This window comes from Cibotium barometz, chromosome 63 (assembly GCF_041138505.1).
Source record: "Cibotium barometz isolate CiBa-2024 chromosome 63, ASM4113850v1, whole genome shotgun sequence".
Taxonomy (NCBI): Eukaryota; Viridiplantae; Streptophyta; class Polypodiopsida; order Cyatheales; family Cibotiaceae; genus Cibotium; species Cibotium barometz.
This window is the reverse complement of record NC_141108.1, coordinates 4,113,430-4,133,767: the sequence shown is the minus strand read 5'-3', so window position 1 is coordinate 4,133,767 and position 20,338 is coordinate 4,113,430. Positions and strand designations below refer to the sequence as shown.

The window sequence follows — 20,338 nt, the reverse complement described above, 5'->3', positions numbered from 1 at the left end:
GAATTAATGTTAATAACGAGTTTGGAGAATGTTATTAGCAAATGTTAATAACATGTTAACGTTTACGTGATCACGACAATGAAATCCTTACGAGTAAATGCCAAATTAATTTTACATCTATTCCACACCTTTTAGATCTCTCTGACCAACTCACTGCCTTTAGCTTTACGCTAAGTTTTACTAAAGAGTAAGGTAATTGAGAGCAGCATCTTCCATCTCGACATCCCTTGAATGGAAAAGGAAGGGACATCTCTTGTGAAGCAGTAAGGCCTGTGCTTCATTTGGCAATAAGAAGCTCCTTATCATCCATTTGGCCCATCAGTCTATCAGCTAGCTCACAAATATCCGACAAACCTAGACCACCTTCCAACTTTGGGAGGGTGCAATGGCTCCATGCTACTTTGGAAATTTTGAAGGAATCAAAGTTTCCACTCCCATAAGAAGTTCCTGCATCTAAGGGTATTAAGGGTTTTGATATTAGCATTAGACGGCCTCCAACAAAGAGAGAAAGTAGATCATGGAAGGAATGAGAATGTGCTTAAGCATAAGAATTCTTCCTGCTATGATTCACATGTCAAATTTCATTTTGACTTTGTTCATAACCCACAGCCACCTTTGATGAAGTCTAACTCAAAAACCCATCAGGATACCCATCAACCTAAAGATTTTACCTTTCAGAATCTTCTTACAGCCTTGATCGTGCAACCATTGGGGGGGGTTCTTGGAGCAATGTGTTCTGATCCCTATTTTTTAATTTGAGATCCGGATGCCAAGCAGAAGATATCCAGAATGAATGAATGGGTTGAGGATCATTGTGCACCATATTGTTTCTATCATTAGCAAACTATTGTTGACACATTTTGATTTTGATTTACCAAGGAGGGAGATACCTTTACGATCATGTTTGCTCATTACATCCTCCACAAGCCAGCCTAGAGCATGAGCTTAGAGTGGCATGAGCTTAGAGTGGTATGTTTGTATTTCTATGTAAAAGGAGATTTAATATGTAGGAGGCTTTGGTTTTTTATGGCCGTCATGCAACCACCAAATCATTTTTTTTGCCCCATAAAAAAAATGCAATGCATTTGTGTTGAAAAACTTGGCTTCTTGTCAAATTTGGAGGACAAAATTGTCTTTTTTGATGGTGTGCTTAGCTCAACCCGTAGGAGAGACGGGTCTTGACACTAGTTAGTTAGAATTTAGCTCAAAAATCTGCAAATTCTAGAAAGAAGCGAGAGAAAATGTGAAAATGTAAGTTAACGGCATGAACGCGAAGGCCGAAGTGCAAGCAACTGAAATACCGGCGGCACCGGTAATGGGTACAAACCGGCCTGGGATAACGTGGCAGTTGACGTGCTATCAACTTTCAACGGTAGCGGGGGGGCATTTTCCCCGTCAACAAGAAGCTTGGCGCGGAGCATATGCCACGTGCCGAAAGGAAACGACGAGTGCGGCGGGTTGCCGGGAATGGCGGGCCCCGCTCAGGTGTGTGCGCTGCTTTCATCGGTGGGATAGGGGCCTTGAGGACACGTGGCGCAGATTCTTTGGTTCACTGTGCGAAGCAGCCTATAATACTGCCGTCTCCTCCTTCGCATCTCTCCAACTACCCCTCGCTCCCCCCTTCCAAGCAATCCACACTCCTGCTCTAGCCACCTCTCCCCTCTCTCTCTCTCTCTCTCTCTCTCTCCCCCCCATCTCCTCTTTCATCCCCAAATTACCCCCTCCTATTCTAGCTTCAATGAGTCCTCCTCCTCTGCCCCTTGCCAAGCTCACTGATACACTTCCCCTCTCAAAAGTGAGCGAACCCACAAGCTTTCCAACCACATTTAAACCCATAGTTAGCCACCTCACCAATCATGCTGTTGGCCAGCTATCTTCTGCACCCTGCACTGATGTTTCTCTCTCTATTTTCTTGTCCTCTAATGAGGAATCATTCAATTGGCGTTATGGGAAGCAAAGTAGGAGAAATGAAGGCAACAGTGCTTGGACTCCATTGCAGCAGCTGGTGGCATCGTTTCTAGACAAGGTGGAGAGCTCCGTGATTGTGGCTATGGAAGAGAAGCATCCGCTGCCGTCGACAGCGGATCCGGCGGTTCAGTTGGCGGGGAATTTTTTCCCCGTTGGCGAGCGCCCCGTGGAGCACGAGCTGGAGGTAGACGGACGGCTACCGGATTGCTTGGAGGGGGTTTATGTGAGAAATGGAGCAAATCCCATGTTCGAGCCGGTAGCCGGTCACCATTTGTTCGATGGGGACGGGATGCTGCACGCGGTGAGATTCAAGCAGGGGCTAGCGAGCTATGCGGCCCGGTTCACACGAACGCACAGGCTGTCCGAGGAGGAAAGGCTTGGGCGGGCGTTCTTCCCGAAGGCGGTGGGCGAACTGCATGGGCACAGCGGGGTGGCGCGTCTGCTGCTGTTCTACGCGCGCAGCATGTTCGGGCTGGTGGACGCGAGCAAGGGGATGGGAGTAGCCAACGCGGGCGTCGTCTTCTTCGACGGCCGGCTGCTGGCCATGTCGGAAGACGATCTGCCTTATGCCGTGGAGCTCACCAGCTCGGGGGATCTGAAAACCCAAGGCCGATATGATTTCGGCGGCCAGCTCTCCTCCGCCATGATCGCTCACCCTAAGATCGACTCCCGCACTGGTGAGCTCTTTGCGCTCAGTTACGATGTCATCAAGAAGCCATACCTCAAGTACTTCAAATTCTCTCCTGACGGGACCAAAGGGCCCGAGGTCACCATCTCCCTCTCGCAGCCCACCATGATGCACGACTTCGCCATCACAGAACGTTTCGTCATCGTGCCTGATCAGCAGGTCGTGTTCAACCTTCAAGCGATGCTCAGAGGTGGCTCTCCCGTGGTCTACGACAAGCAGAAAACCGCTCGCTTCGGGATCTTGCCGCGAGACGATGCAGACGAGAGCAGAATGGAGTGGATTGATGTGCCGGACTGCTTTTGTTTCCATCTCTGGAACGCCTGGGAGGAGGAGGAAGAAGGCAGCGATGAGATCATTGTCATTGGCTCCTGCATGAGCCCACCTGATAGCATCTTCAATGCTTCGGAGGAGTCTCTCCGCAGTGTCTTGTCGGAAATCAGGCTCAACAGAAAGACCAAAACTTCAAGCAGAAGAGAGATTGCATCCATCAATCTCGAAGCTGGTCAAGTGAACCGCAACTACGTGGGCAGAAAGACCCGGTATGCCTATTTAGCCATAGCCGAGCCATGGCCAAAGGTGTCTGGCATAGCCAAGGTTGATCTGCATGCTAATGGTTCTAGCCAATTTCAAGAGAATGTGGTGGCTCAATTCATGTATAAACAAGGGTGTTATGGTGGTGAGCCCATGTTTGTTCCAAGGACTGCTGATCCTGAAGCTGATGAAGACGATGGCTACATCCTCACTTTCATGCGCAACGAAGAGAGTGGCAAATCCGAGCTCCTAGTCCTTGATGCAAAATCACCCTCCCTTGACATGGTGGCCTCAGTTAAGCTCCCCTCCAGAGTCCCTTATGGCTTCCACGGAACCTTCATCCCATCCATGGAGCTCCAGAAGCAGAAAGCAAGCACCCATTAATAATCCATCAATAATCCTCACCTTTTTTGTATGTGTATAAGAATATACATGCACATATTATTGGACTTGGGGTGTGTATCATGCCGCCCAATCCAACCACCCCCCCTCGAACATAGGGCTTTTTGCTTTTCTCTGGCGATTTTCCCCTCAAGGCGTAGCTTTTCCTTTGAGCCCTGCAGCCGCTTTTTTGGCCAGCTTTACTGAGTAGAACCCATATAATTGCACGCACATAGTGCAAAGGTGTAATTAGATCATGTACATTAGACACTCCGCAGGCCCTCAGATCATCAATAACGGCCTTGTGATGTCGCCAATGGGTTCAACTGTGTCTGCTGTTAGTTAGTTTGGATATGGAGATTTTTCTTGGGAAATCCAATGTCACCCTTGAGTAATGTGAAGAGTTCTTTTGTGAAATTTAATGGATTTGGGAAAATGAAATCATGGGTCCGGTTAATTAGCTGTGGCCACGGATTAATTATCGATAGATAGGCCATAATTAGTTGTCGTACGTGCGTGCATGGAAGGGAGAGCTCAACATCCACACAGGTATAATAAACAGCTAATCAAGCTTGGCATCACAAGGATCGCCAAGTGTGAGAATTGGTGATGAGATCAGAGAGGTGACGACAAGGGTGAGCTCAGCTGCGCGTTGAACGTGGCTAACTTCATATGACCTATTTGAAATAAATCGGCGACTATTTAATCTACTATTTAAATGTTTTTTTTATAAAAAAAAACCAAATCACCTTATTGTAGAGGCGCAGGCGCCCACAACAAGCTTTCTTGGCAGCATCAACATGAATTGATTTTTTTAATATTTTCCTTTAACGGCACTTAAACCGCTGAAGCCGTTAGTGGACGTCCATGCATGCACTCACAACCCTCGGAGTGACCACAAAAAGTCCATTATATAAAATATAGGTTTCAACATAGAGGCATATTACTATTTTTTGCAAAGCGTTGCCTCTCTTTGGAAGGGTTGAATCTTTATCTACCCTTATTTTATACCCTCTCTTTTTGAAGGATATGGTAGCCTTCTAACTCCATGCAGTACCTTTCCTTGGTTAGCCCCTATTTCATATGAATAAGGAAAAGAGAGACTCTATAAAAATTCTCAAAGAAAATAGCAAGTTTCCAAGGTGTAGAAAATAAGTTATTCAACAAGTGTTTTTACTAGGCACTCTCTCTCTCTCTCTCTCTCACACACACACACACCCACCCACCCACCCATTACCTAACTACCTACCCCTTGTACTTGCATAATATGGGAAACAATTCCTGAAGTGCTAGTGAATAATCCCTAATCTAAATGGCGAGCAAAAACAATACATTGTGACTAGCCTTGGTGTGACAACGAAGGCTAGCTACACAACTAGCTGGTCTTTTTGGGTAAGGGGGTTACAAAATACACCTTTTATCTTAATTTTAAAAAGTCATTTTTTACAAAGCAATCGATAAATATAGGCTAATTTGAATTTAAAAAACTTTATTTAGTTCAATTATAGTTTGATTAATCTTACTACCATTTTAATTATCAAGGTTTCACAATATTTATTAAAAAATGAAATCTTAAGGATGAAACAACCCCCTCCCCCTCCCCCTCCCCCCCCCTCTCTCTCTCTCTCTCTCTCTCTCTCTCTCATGTTCTTCAGCCACTTCACACACACACACACACACACACACACACACAAATACATACATGTTTGTGTATAATATAGATGCTTTGAAAAAACATTTACATAAGACATTTAGGAATAATTTTTATAATTATTCAAGACAAGGCTTTCGAGACTAATGAAGTTCATGTGAAATTGAACAATTATTTTAAAACAAAGATGTTAAGATTTCTAGACTTTATAAAGTGATATTGAAGGGAGAAAAAAACACAAAGGATATATACATATATATATATATATATATATATATATACATATATATATATATATATATATATATATATATATATATATATATATATATATAGAGAGAGAGAGAGAGAGAGAGAGAGAGAAAGAGATTTTCTATTTCTCAAGTATTTTCCTCTTTCTTGCAAAGCAAATAAAACATGTCACTACTTAGTCTTGCCTTCAAGAAAAAATAAGATTAAAAACATAACATCCATGGCTATACTTTCAGTGAGTGCCCCAAGTATGCCCCACATGCTCTATGGTTCTCTAGATCACACTCAATTGTTGCTTTCTTACTAAAAGTCAAGAGTCCATTCAAACATAAGTTGGCCGCCTTGACCCACTATATCAATATGGTGAGATCCTATAACCTTGTGGGATTCCATCCTTGTGGGATTCCATTTTCAATCATTTGTTCCTTTAACCTCATGAATTCCATGTTATAATCATGCATCAATAGTAATCACTATCTCATGAGTCATTGGCCTTGTCAATTAACACCATTGTAAGGATGAGTATGGATCATTGTTTATTCATTAATCATTTTGTATATCATTTTCTTCATTTCTTTGTCAACAATGTTAACACACCTCCTTCACTTTAAATCTATGTAATCAACTTGATTTTATTTGATTATTTCAACCTATTCTTACCTTCTTCATTGAATTCCCTATGAGTAGATATGTTTTGAACAAGACCAATGGTGTGTGTCGCATAGTAAGCTTTGCAAAAGACAATGTTAAAGCTCAACATGTTGACCCCCCCCCCCACACGCTTCACATAGTCACCACTATAGCCTTTTAAACCCCCACATGCTTTACATTGGATTCACCACTGTAGCATTTGCCTTGATTGCTTTGTCCTTATGTCTTTCTCCTTCATTGGTCACCAACTCAAAAATCACAACTTTTAATATATGGCATTTTCCACCTCATCTTCGATTGAGCCCTCCTTTTGTCCTAGCTAAACATGAAAATAATGCCAAAGGTGACATAACTTTGTAAAGTTGAAGTGATGGAAGAAAAAATAAAGCTAATAATACAAACTTCATAAAGTTGAAGTTGAAGTGATGGACGCATTATGCAAACTAATAGTATAAATTTTTGTGTGCAATATTATGACCTCTCATCAACACTCAATATAGTTAACATACATATAGATAAAGATGATAACTAAAACAAACATTAATAGATGCACCTTCCATAAATATATTTTTGGGTATCAAAATGAAAATGATAATGCACCTACGCAACTATCACAATGTGGGAAAGATGATAACTTTAACTATATGCATATAAACAATGTTGTTAATACTGACAAAATTTCTTTCTTATAGAGGGTTTTATATGCAACCACACCACACTTACTTTTATTTTAAATATTTAAATTCCATTCATGTATTTTAGAGTAATTTGAGCACCCATCAACAACTTAAGGGATCCGTTCCTAAGTTACATCATAACTGCTACTTTCTAGCATTTGGATCGAGACATGCAACTACATGTGGTAGAACAATAAAAAGCTTTTAAAAATGCTTTATGAATTGATGGAGGATTAAAGGCAACCATGTAAACAAAGTACAACCATTTTTTTTCTTATCAATTTCATTAAATAAAATAATCTAATATAAAGTTTTAAAAGTTGATTGTATGTGTGGTACATATAATACGTAGAGGTCGGCCACTTTTGTAAGAATTTTGGAAGTCATTAATGCCTTGCTCATGTCCAATGGTCTGCTTAATTAGGATTTAAATGGAATGCATCATTGAAAAAATGTAAATATATTGTAATGCACGTTGTTCGATTAGAGAAACTTTAATGCCTTGCTCATGTTGAATGGTCTACTTAATAAGGATTTAAATGGAATGCATCATTGAAAAAATGTAAATATATTGTAATGCATGTTGTTCGATTAGAGAAACTTTAATGCCTTGCTCATGTCTAATGGTCTACTTAATTAGGATTTAAATGGAATGCATCATTGAAAAATGGTAAATATATTTTAATGCATGTTGTTCGATTAGAGAAACTTTACAAATGAGCTACTAGTGTCACATGAAATGATTAAATTTAATTAAAATTAAGATTAATTAAAAATTAATCTTAATAAACATAAAGTGGATGCCTCTAATTATGATGATGAAGTGTGTTGAAAATAATATCACGATGATCATGTAAGTAAATACATGAATGATAAACTTTTGGATCCATAACCACACATGTATTGAAAAAAAGGGTCTACTTTCAAACGTTGTGGAACAAATGATTGTATCTTTGTACTTTAAATTTTGGGCCACATCAAAAGAATGCATTAAAATTTCAATTTACATTAAGAAAATCGGTTCCTTTTAAGATTTTCAAAGAAGAATGATTATGTAACCTTCATGTAGCCTTGCTTTTATAACATGAATGAAAAGTAAAGTCAATAATGTGATAAGAAAAAGATAAAGAGTTACAAAATTTTGACCTCTTATTACTTGTTCATTGCGTGTTAAGGATTTAAGAACATGCAAGAGCATCCCACTAAGCATTTCAATAGTATTGACAATACCTAATTGTAACAATTTTTTATATTACACATTGTTCTCCAACATCTAAGACTAAGTTAAACTTTAGGGATAAAACACTCCATTTAAGGACATGCAACACTAAGCATTTTAATAATATTGACAACACTTCATTGTGACATATTTTGATATTACACCTTGTTACAACCTCTAAGATTAAATTGGTTAATAAAGAAATATGGTCAAATAGCCTTAATGAGATAGATCCCTTGAATCATCAACTATTTCTTTTATTAAATTACCAAACTAGCTTCATAAGTCTACCATTACAAATCCCTTGTATCATATTCAACTCTTTCTTTTAATTAAACTACAAAACCAATTCAATACCATTAAACTAACTCAGTAGTCTACAATTACAAATCCATATTCCACCCCTGTCAGCCTTGTTCTCAAGTTCTAGCATTATGGAGCTTGGGAGTTCCTCAAAAGGGCCTCCTTAGAGAACTTTTATATTTATCCTTACATGCCAAGGGATAGCCATTTCATGAGTGAGTGAGCGAGACACTAAAACTAAGAAATTGTAAATTTTTTTATCAGCATAACACTATTCATCTTGCAATATAAGTAGACTATTAAAAAGAGAAGCACAAGTTATCTAAGGACAAGTATAGACACCACATTATCTGAAGTAGCTACATCGATCCACCATAATATCAAAACCCCACCAAAATATTAGAACTAGCTACATGAAAATATCAAAAGTTGTTTGCCACATAGGTAGAACTGAGAGGACCAAAGTTATCATTTGGAGATGCTCCTACCAAAAAGTTAAGGCATGTAGCATTGATCAGGAAGTAGCTAGGCAGTTTCAGTAGATAGCTGTGGAATACCGACACCCCGACGAAGCTTGAAACAATTCAACTTTTGTGAGTGCTTGTTGATACATGAAATCATGAGCAGTAGCATCCAAGTTTAGCACTTATAAGAATGCATAGTAGAGGTGCTTTGCAAGGCAAGTAAACCGAGTGCCTAGCCTCTCTCTTCTGGGTTTGTGCATGAACATCTTGGGAATTCAAAAATTGCGACTAAGTAATTCACACGTTCGCCTTTGAACCCTCTGTGTGCTGCTGACATAGAAAATGTGTCTCATTACAAAGGATAATCACCTCCCTTAGGATCTCAGTTGTAATAGATCAACCTTCCTCAATGTTCTCATAGAACTCTTTAGTTAACTTACTTCTTCAGTGCACTATCTTGCCATCCCTATACTTTTCTTGAAAAGAGCTCGGGACTCTTGGTGTGGTAGTAGATAGTGGCCCCCTAGCTATCGGAGGCGTCGAGACAAATGCACTTGCCTCTAATCATGCAGACTACTATTTCATCAATACTTAGGTTAGTTCCCTAGGCCACATGCTAAACCCTAGGAGAAGGCCCTGGTGGTCCAATGACATTTGTAGTATCTACTTTCCAAGAGTGTGTGTTACACTGAACTACATAACCAAACAAAGCCCTCTCTTATACCACCAGGGTAAGTGTGACGTCCCCAAAAACAAGGGGTTGGCACTCCCTCTTGGTCATACCCACCCCTGGGGTTAATAAAAGCACCACATCTCCCACCAGTTTGTTCGAGAAGCCCAAAACATGTAACTATGCTCCGTGGCTCAGCTCAATGAATGGCCCAAAAGCCCCGATTCAATTGTCTTTCTCTTGTCATTGATTGAGAGTCCTATGTAGGCATGCTGAGTGTTGCCTTTCTCTGGTTCACAGTCAATGTCACATATTTTGATCTATGACTATCATTTTCTAGTATAGCACTTGGGTTGGCCCATATGTTCGCTTTCGTTGGACACTTCTTTGTTCATGGTGAACATGCTGCATTTCTGGACTATTAAAACTTGCCTCCTCCATGGTCGAGTGTGTCAAGTCTGCTAGTTTCTTACTAGAGGGAGGCACCACCCTTCTTAGAGTAAAAGCATTCCATGATTTCTTCCAACCCTGGGCCTGTTCTAGTATAGCCACCATTGAGATGGGCATTGCAGTGTGCACTTTGAAGGATTGCCATAGACAGGTCAATGATGGCTGTGCCGTCAAATAATGTCAAGTGCTTCCTATACCCAACATCCGCTCTCATACTAGAGTGTTTTCTCTCTGCCAAATTAGTGGTAGGGACAAAAGGCCTATCATCTTCTTGCTTCAAAAACCAGGAATCCAATGGAATGCACACACTTCCTACCATGCAATCCATGTCTCCAAGGATGGCAAGTCACTTTTAAAGGCATGTCCCTTTCTCCTATTTACAATCCTTCGCAGTTATCTCCGTGGTTGCATTTTTCCATTTTCGACAAAGCACCTTGTGTTCATGAGAAGATGACCCAATGATTTTTTTTGTGTGCTATATCATACTCTCCTCCCAATGAAATGAACATGACCGCTCTTTGTCGGGCATTTCTTTTGTTTTGAAGTATACTTTACGTACTGCAATCCAATTCGCACTCGCCTCATCTGCCAAAATCCTTTGAATTGAGGGACTTCATATTCACACTTCTTCACATTAGCATTTAAGATCCTCTAAAATTCTATCTAGGTATATCTATCCTCAACTTTGAACTCACAAGTAGCAATTGTCAACAATTCACATAGGTATGGGTTACAGACATGAGCACCCATTGTGGACCCACCTTATACTCTATGGACATGGTCAAAGTGTACCCACATTTCTTCTCCACGTCTCATCCTATTCACCAAATCCAAGCCACTTCCCGATCTGAGTGTCGACATCTTGAAAACTTTGGGGTTGAAGTTTTGTATCCAACTGACCCGAGAAAAGAATGTTATGAATGTATGGGTACCTAATTCGATCTATAATTACCTCCAGCCCCTTGGCCCCATAAGTGGAGCCTTTTCTAGCCTCTTCCAAAAATCTTTGGATTCTTTTCTTGTTAGACAATGGAGTAACCACTTTCAACAGGTCATCTCCTTGTCACTGAGCTCACCACATGCATTTTGTGATTCTTTAAGCAACAAATCCAATACCATGTCTTGGGCCATAGCAATCTCAACCTGCTTTGGTGTGGCATAAAGATTGGCTCTTGCATGGAACATTACCTTCTCTTCAACAAGCCTTTTTTGTACTCTTGAGGTGAACCATCTACAAATGGATGGTCATGGTGGTGACCCAAGTGAATAGCACATGTGCTGCAATTCACATGATCTCTAGGAATGTAGTAATACATAACTGTAGGGCACTATTTCACACAATTTGGTAGTAGACAACAATAGGAACACACCAAAGATCCAAATTCATCCTTCACCTCCCCCATCGCTCGCGCGGGCACCTTTCTTGCCTTACATCTACTCAATCACACAGTACCTGGAAAGCAGTCAGCACTACATGTTACATAATCCGCCCCAAACATGACCATCATTTATGCGTTCCATCCCCACCATTGAGGAGTCCTCCAATCATGGTGGAAGCTTAAAGATAATATAACCATCATATGTAGATGGGAGCTCTTGCACTACCCGTTTATCTTCTTGCACATTAGCAAATGCAGCATGGAGGCTACTATTAAGTGGGAGAACTTTAATCATGTCACATGTAGATATTGAGGATATAAGCACAATCATTGGAAGAACAAAAACAATGAGCAACATGGAGATATTGAGGACACAAGCACAATCAAAAGAACTCCCTGGACGACCAACACACAACATTTTAGAAGATAAGTACAAGAAAAACAACTCTCGTACCGTCCAATTTATTCTTAGGTGATCCAATTTATTATTTGAGTGATGGCATTCCAGTCCTGTTTTTTAAAATCATCACAACAGCCCAATTTATTCTTAGAGTGATGGCCTTTTAATCATCACAACAGCTCAATTTATACTTAGAGTGATGACCTTTTAATCATCACAATGGCTCAATTTATACTTACAGCAGTGATGGCCATGTTAATGTAAAAAAAAAATTTAAAAATGAAAGAAATTTAAAAGGCTTCTCACAACAAAAACCACAAAATAATTAAAGTTTTAGAAATTTGTAATGCTTCGCACCACAAAAAATAAAATTCTCACACCACAAAATTTAAGACAGTGAGAGAGACACATAGACAAAGAGGGAGAGATATGGAGAGAGAGAGAGAGAGAGAGAGAGAGAGAGAGAGAGAGAGAGAGAGAAATGAGTTGTTTTACATATTAAAGTTTTAGTAGGCACCCAGTCCTTTTGTTTTGGTTTTTCGCCCTCACCCATTTGCAAGCAACAAGCCCTTCTCTTACCCTTGGTCTGAACACTTGTAATCCTTTTCTTCACAAACCCTAGCTCTTCATCTCTCCATCTCTTTGCTGCAGTCCAGGAACTTCGAGCTCTCCATGCCGCCGAGAAGGAGCAAGTTAGCCCAATTTCGATTTTGTGATGTGCGTGTTGAATTTTTGTTTTGATTTCAATTTCGAATGCAGCCCGCGCACCGGAAAATTTGTGATGTGCATGTTGAATTTATGTTTCAATTTCTTGTTAGATTTCAATTTCAAATAAGCTCCATTGAGTTCAAGTTTGCTCGTGTAGCCCACACCAGAGCGGGCTACATGCTTGCAATACAACACATCGGGAGCACAACAGTGTTTTCGGAAGGAAAATATCAGGCTTTTCACAATGCTGAGCAGCGATTTGTCATTGCTCTGCAATGTTTTCACGTTGCTCACAGCATCGCTTTTTACATCAAAATTTTACTACCCAATAGCAAAAAATCACTGTTCAACAACAAAAAATTACTGCTCAGCAATGTCTATAAGCAAAAAAATGCTACTATACTATAAAAATATCTTGCTTTTTTTTGGCTTCTTTTGCCGCCGCGTAGTTTTATCTTTTGAATACAGTAAACTTGTACTCTGACTTTTTTTGAATACAATAAACTTATACTCTGACTTTTTTTGAATACAGTAAACTTATACTCTGACTTCTTTTGCCGTCGCGTAGTTTTAACTTTTGAATACAGTAAACTTGTACTCTGACTTTTTTTGTAGGTTTATGCCTTATTTATCACTTCTACCTCTCCTACCCTATCCTCAAGCTCAAGCAAGGTATGTCTACTCTCTTTCTTTATCTCCTGTGCAAACAAGCTTTCCATGAAAGCTTTCTTGTGAGTATTTCTTTTCTCTTTCCTCTCTTTTTAAGTTTTTATTTTCTTCTTTTTCCCTTCTTATTGAAACTTAACAATTATAAGTATTTCCCTTCTTCTTTTTTCCTAATTAAGAGCTCTCCCATCATTAAAGCTTCATATGGTAAGAGATCTTGATTTTTCCTAATACTTTTTTTTCTTACCTTGGTTTAATTTTGTAGGTTTTCAACACATACATGCCTCACAAGAGATCTCTTTCTTGTATGTTTCTTCTTTCATGCTTTTACATGTTTATAGGGTTTGTAAGTTTTAGGGCTTTTAAGATTAGGGTTTGTTATTAACACTTTTTTTTTCTTAATTTAGTTTGATTTTGGGTGGTTTGCAAGATCAGGGTGCCTAGTTTTGTCCACTCAGGCACCCTGTAAACAGTTAAAAAACAGGCATTTGTTTACCTTTAGTGGCTAATCTCTCCTAGTTAATGAAGGAATTTCCTTTCAAGTTCTTTTTTTGGAACATCACATGCAAAGTTATGAATATAGCTGCATAATCAAATTAAGCATTAGATAGTCAAAATTCCTCATTTCCTTAGGTACAAAGTCAATGTTTACACCCTGTCCCAAATTTGGACTAATTATATAAAATGGTAATATCTTTTACAAATAAACGCATATGCGATTTCCACTTTGGACCTTAGATCTTCACAAAATATAGATCTTAACTTGTTTTTTTGAGAAAATTTAAAGCTATTTGTCTATTTTCTTTAAATATTTCAACGTCTTTAAAGTGTTAAAATATATGCTACTTTTTGTACCCACAATAACTTCCACTTAAAATGCTCAATATTGTAGATCAAAAGAGTGGTGGATAGTGAGACATTGGTACAATGTGGTGGTTAGTCAAAATTGCAAATCCAATGGTTAGATTTTGAATGATCTCTTTTTCAAAATTCTTCCAAGCTATCAGAAGACCTGCAAATATTAAAAATCTAATTAGTGAAATTACATTTTTGATCTAAAACCTATAGGGACTAGTGTAATTGTAATGGTGCGTCTATGGAAAAAAAAATTGGTTCACTCTAAGTATGGAAAAATCATTTTTTAATCATTTCATCATATTTTAGATAAATTTTGATAAATTAGACTAATTTATATTAATTTAAATTATATTAGGTTAGTTTGAGTACATGTATATTTTCTATTAGCTGCTTGATCTCATTTGAAGTACGTTGCCCCCCCAAATTTGCTCTCCAAGCATTCTCCTAGTCCAGCATAAACTGGACAAAACTAGACAGTCTGATCGTGCAACAACCCTTTTGTAGGTTTTCAACACATACAAGCCTCACAACCTAGGCATGCCAATAGCTTCTAATGCATGCTAGTAGCTTCCCATGCATGTCGGTAGACTTATGGATTAGCCATATGCATAAGGCTATATGCATAAGGCCATATGCATAAGCCTCATGCATTGGAGTATATTCGGAGATGGTTTGATACTCCAACCATTCAGTATAGATCAACTACACTTGGCTTTATGTAATTTTTAATAAATTTATGCTGATAAATCTGTTGTAATCATCATTTAACACCAGATTTGAGTTGTAAAAGGGTAGAAACTGCCCTTGAATCTTGAATTGGATCAAGAGGTAAGACCCCCTTCACATCATCTCATGAGTACACTCATGAGCACGGCACAAGAAATAGCTAAATTTAATGGGGAGCAGTTTCATACATGGCAAACAAAGACCATGTATTTACTCATGAGGAAAAATCTATGGGGGCTAGCTGAGGGAAGAGATGAATGCCCATAGGTGATTGGGGAGAATGAGTGGAAGAGCAGGAATGCATCTCTTGGGTCAGTGGTCCAAAATATTTTTTTGATTTTCTTCCATTGACATAACCCTCCATATGGATGTTGTCAATTGTCTCAATTCGAATGGACCCCTGAGGTGTGATCTCCGAAACTCGGAATGGTCCCAGGTCTCGGTATTTGAGTTTCTTTTTCCTAGTGCATTCAACACCATGCATGAGGACAAGGTCCCCCATTTCTAGTTCTTTTTGCTTAAGGTTTTTGTCGAACCAATGTTTCCTACGTAGTTTTTTGACCATTAGTCCATGTGATGCTATCAGCCTCGTCTCATCAAGCTTTTCTAAGTCGATTAGCCTTTCAGCTAATGCATTCTCCGTCAGACGTTCTTGTACCTGCAATCCTTAAGCTTGGGACTAAGTATTCCATGGGCATAACTGCTTCAACACCATAAGCTAGACGGAAGGGAGTGTATCCCGACACTACCTTATATGATGTTCGATATGCCCATAGGGCTGCTGTCAGCTTATGTTCCTAGTCTGTTCGACTTGCTTCCAAGGTTTTTGTCAAGATAGTACACAAAATTTTATTTATACTCTCTGCTTAACCATTGGCCTATGGATAATAAGGAGATGATTTTCGATGGAGCACTAAGAATCCTACAAGTAAATGATCAATCACCTCATTAATAAAATGTGAGCCGCGATCACTAACTAATTCTAACGGGAAGCCGAACCTCGAGATGATTTGCTTGTATAAAAATTTTGCTGTTGTTCGTGCATTAGCTCTCTTTGAGGCTCTGGCTTCTACCCATTTTGTGAAATAGTCTGTGGCCCATGATCACGTATCGGGCTTGGGATGGATGTGCTGCTGGACTAATAGGTCCCACAAAATCTATCCCCCATTTCTCGAATGGTTGTCTTACAATAATAGGGGTGAGCGGCATCTTATCCTTTTATTGTGGAATAGCAACACGTTGACATTCTTCGCATCTTTTGACAAATTCTATGCCATCTCTAAATAACGTAGGCCACCATAGTCCTGCTTTTGAAGCACTTTTTGGGTTGTGATTTCTCCAGCAAAATGCCCACCTGCTATCCCTGAATGAGCCTCTTCCAATATCGTGATAAACTCATCTTCTCTAATGCATCTTCTGAGCACATTATCTTTTACTAGTTTATATAGTTCTCCCACAATCAGTTGATAGTAGGTACAACAAGCTTGATAAGCCGCCACATTTTATCTTTGTTCAAAGGCATTTCCTACAGGAAACTATAAGCTAGATAATATGAGATTACCTCACTCCATTCGAGTACCATGTCTAACTTGAACAAACAAGCATCAGGGAGATCATCATCAACACCAGTTTGCTGGTTCCCCATTTGGAATTCTTGACATGTGATCAGCTACCGTGACTGTAAAGTCGAATTCCAACAATAATAGCAACCATCGTGTGATTCTCCCCGTGGTGCAAGGTTTATTCACTAGGTATAATAAGACTTGATGGTCCACGAAAAATACAAATTTGTTGGCTAAGAGATAATGTCGATATTTCTTGATGGCGTAAACCATGGCAAATCCTATCCTCTTTGTGGTGGTGTAGTTCACCTCTGCATGATTTAACTGATGACTAGCGAAGCAGACTGGATAGTCCAATTTGAACTCACCAAGCTGGGCTAGTACGCAACCAATAGCAAAATTTGAACTCACCAAGCTGGGCTAGTACGCAACCAATAGCAAAATTTGATGCATCAATATGCACGTGAAATATGAGATCCTAATTGGGGGTTCGTAGAATTGGCGTGCTAGCCAATGCTTACTCTTCAGTCAATCATATGCTTCCTAGCACTCCTCAGTCCATTCAAAGAAAATGAGAAGCTTGTAGTTCTGGCTATTTCAGCATAGAAAATTATGAAGCGGCGATAATACCCCACATGGACCATAAATCTTTGCACACCCTTGTAATTGGTAGGTGGTGGCAGCCTCAATATCAGCTTGACCTTGCTATCATCCGTAGATATATCATTCTTTAAGACAATGTGTCCCAGTATCACACCATGCTTGACCCAAAACTGACACTTCAAAGGGTTTGTGGATATACAATATAATTGACATCGCTCAAACACTTTTCTCAAGCACGCCAGATGGTCTGCCCATCAAGAGTGTGCACACAGATCATCAATGAATACCTCCAACCCCTTTTGTAAGTAGTCCTTGAAGGCTGTGCACATCAACCATTGAAAGGTTGCTGGGTGTTGGTGAGGCCAAACGGCATAACCTTGTATGCAAATGTCCACCACATTGTATTGAAAGCTGTCTTGTGCTGGTCCTCTAGTGCTATGGACACCTGATTGTAACCGGAGAATCCATCCAAGAAGCTGTATGCTTCTTTCCCAACAATTCTTTCCAAAACATGTTCCCGTATAAGGCAGTGGATAATGGTCTTTCCTAATGGCTGCGCATTGACCTTTTTAAGATCAACACATACCCTAAGTTTTCCATTCTTTTTTGGCACTATCACGATTGGTGACAACCAATCCGTATGTTCGATTTCATAGATGAAATCCGTAGCAATGAGCTTATCTATTTCCTCCTTTACAATTGCCGCATACTTAGGATTCATCTGGTATGGTTTCTGCCTGATTGGTCTCAACCCTTCCATGATTGGAATTGTATGTTGTACTACCTCAGGTGGTACCCCCTTCATCTCTTTGTAATTCCAAGCAAAACAATCCTTAAATTCCTTAAGGAGAGCGATGAGCTCATCTTCTTCAGCCAAAGTCAAGTCCTTAGCAATGTATACGGGTCGAGCTTCCTACCCTGATCTCGCAATATCCACTTCCTTGACTTCTGCTGGGCCATCGTATGATGTGGACAGCCCATCCTCCTTCACCCTTGTTGCCGTCGTCAGTTGTGGACCACTTTTTGTTCGCCACCAACAATATAGGTTTTGAAGTGGTCGGGTACTGAGAGCAAGTCTGGTTTGTCCTCATTTTCACTTTTGGTTTTAGCCACAATCTTTCTAGCCTTATGTTGTGCTTCTACCAAGGCTTTATTACATTTTCGGCACCCAACTTTTGTAAGCTTAGGTGTTTCTAACTCTTGAAGGATGACTTTCTCCTTGTGTCTTCCCTCCAGTGATATCTTACTCAACTCCTCACCCCAATCCTTTGAGAACTCATCATGTACCTTAGTGGCCTCAAGGTATCTCAGCCATTGGGCATCCATGACCACAAACATATGATGGTAGCGAAACGTAAAGAGTTTGAACTTAACATTCTCCAGAAGTCCGAAGATATTCCATCAGTCATTTTAATGATTAGATTTGCTTTTTTAGATCAGGTTTCCCCCAATTTTCCCAGCAACGTTTTGTGATGATGCTAACCCCCACCCCACCATCCAGGATAGCCAGTGCCTGGTACCCATTATGATGAATCAAAATTGTAGCATTTGTGTCATCGTTTTTGTAGTAGTGTCCTAGTTGATTAACTGGTATCTTAACGGCTCGCGTTTTCCTTGTGTGTCTCAAGGTCCTTTTTGTGCCAGAGGTGGCATAGTCTCATCTATAGTATCAGCTGGCTTTAGTCCGCCTTCTACCCATTCTTTTACGTATGTCCATAGGGTTGGTGAATTGTGTAACAGTTGCCCTAATGGCATTTGTACAGGCGTGGACAGCACAGCTGTGCGAGACTTCCTATGTCTCTGGGTTTCTTGGAGATAGAGGGTTCTCCCCATGTATGAGCCTCGTATTCCCCCATAGGGAAGGAATGGATGGACTCCTCCAACACATTTTCTTCAAACATTTTGGACAATATGTTTGCTTGGGACTCCTCTTCTGTTTCTTTCAGAATTGGTGTAGGCATGTCCAATTCTCTATCCTTGGTTGGCTCGTTTCGTGGATAAACTGTATCCCTGACCCAGTTGGCCCTTAGCTTGGCTTCATGAAGCCGTTGGCACTGTTCGTCGACTAAGGCCCTGGCGTTTTCGAGCTTTCTTATTTCCTCATCGGCATTGGGGTATTCACCGACCCCTTTAGGAGTTGTTGGTTTCTCCCTTTACTTTTCTTGGTCCTACCCCTTTGATCCCCCTCTTCCTTTGATTACGTGGATCTAGTGTTGATTGTATCTTCTTCGGATCCATCTTGGATTGTGACCCTTGTGTCACCCTTACTTACTTTTTTCACTCTTCTCCTGTGGCCAGTTCTGGAAACAGTCGCATCCACTCGGTTCTTTCCCTTGTCTCCTAATTGAGCTTGAGCTCTTGTTAGGATGTTGAGTGGTGTGATATTCCCAGGCTATACACTAATGGTCCGGATGGTGGCCTGATTGGCAGTAGAAGTTGAGAACTACTTGTGCGATATGGACAATCCTTGATCAAATGATCAATCCCACATTTAGTACATGTGAGTAGTACTGGCACGTCATTGGGCGTAGCCGCCACTTATTGGGGTTAGTGTGTATGAACCATATTCTTGTTTGGGCACTTGGCGACTCGATGCCCTCCACCCCATAGCCAAAACATTGTAGCGGTCCTCTTCTCAGGTTCGAGTTCATATCCTTGCCCTTCCATTGTACCGTGGTTTGAAACACAGGTACTAGCATGTTATTCTATAGGACATAATATTCCGGCGTGACCTCTACTGTTTCTTCGTAGTACTCTCCGCTAAGTTCTATTTCCTACACCATATCAACATCTTTTGATAGCTCTTCAATCATTAATACTTGAGTGATTTTTTGCTTGTGGCGGTGAGATTGTGGTGGTAGAACTGGTGATGGCAGAGGTGAAGCATCTTGTACCCGGAACATCCCCCTAGGTAAGTAGGAAGAGTTGGGTTGTCCAACAGTAGCGGTGATCTGTACAGGTGGCGCAGGTAAAGCCAATGGATCTCTAAGTGCTGGTAGCTGTGTGCAACATTTTTAAATCTTGGATATTTGCACACATTGAAGTGTCATGATTTTCTAATTTTACACAGTGGGCACAATAGAGTAATGGCCTTTCTCTAAACTGTGGACACTCGGGTGATAGTGTGATTCAATCTACACATAGAGCACCACACCGATTCCCTGCGGGGTAAAGATGATTATGCCCATGCCCAGATGTTCTCTTCTCTCCTTTACTTTCAATTTCTCTAATATGGCATTACTGAGCTCATCCACCGTCATGTTTCTGACTTGCTTGCTTCGAGTTCCAATTTCTTGGTGACTCGATCCTCCATGCGAAGTCGTAGTTGCTGTTGAAGATGTTTTGACATCTTTCAGCTGCAGCAATTCCAACATATTATCTTCATATTCAATAACCAGTTTGCAACATGCATCAAGAGTAGCAAGTTGGGCTAGTACCAAGTAATCATGTATTTTGTGGTCTCTAACCCCTCTCCGAAAGCAATGCAATAACTGATCATTAGTTAACCTCTCCCGAAGTTTGCACCTTGAA

General features: G+C 40.3%; 1 protein-coding gene across 1 annotated transcript; it reads left to right on the top strand.

Annotated features, from left to right (window-relative positions):
- Nucleotides 1-1,260: 1,260 nt before the first annotated feature.
- Nucleotides 1,261-3,985, top strand: LOC147603585 (9-cis-epoxycarotenoid dioxygenase NCED2, chloroplastic-like). The gene has a single exon (XM_086796051.1). It carries the CDS (start codon nucleotides 1,265-1,267, stop codon nucleotides 3,569-3,571), a length of 2,307 nt encoding a protein of 768 aa, XP_086652177.1. The 5' UTR covers nucleotides 1,261-1,264; the 3' UTR covers nucleotides 3,572-3,985.
- Nucleotides 3,986-20,338: the final 16,353 nt, after the last annotated feature.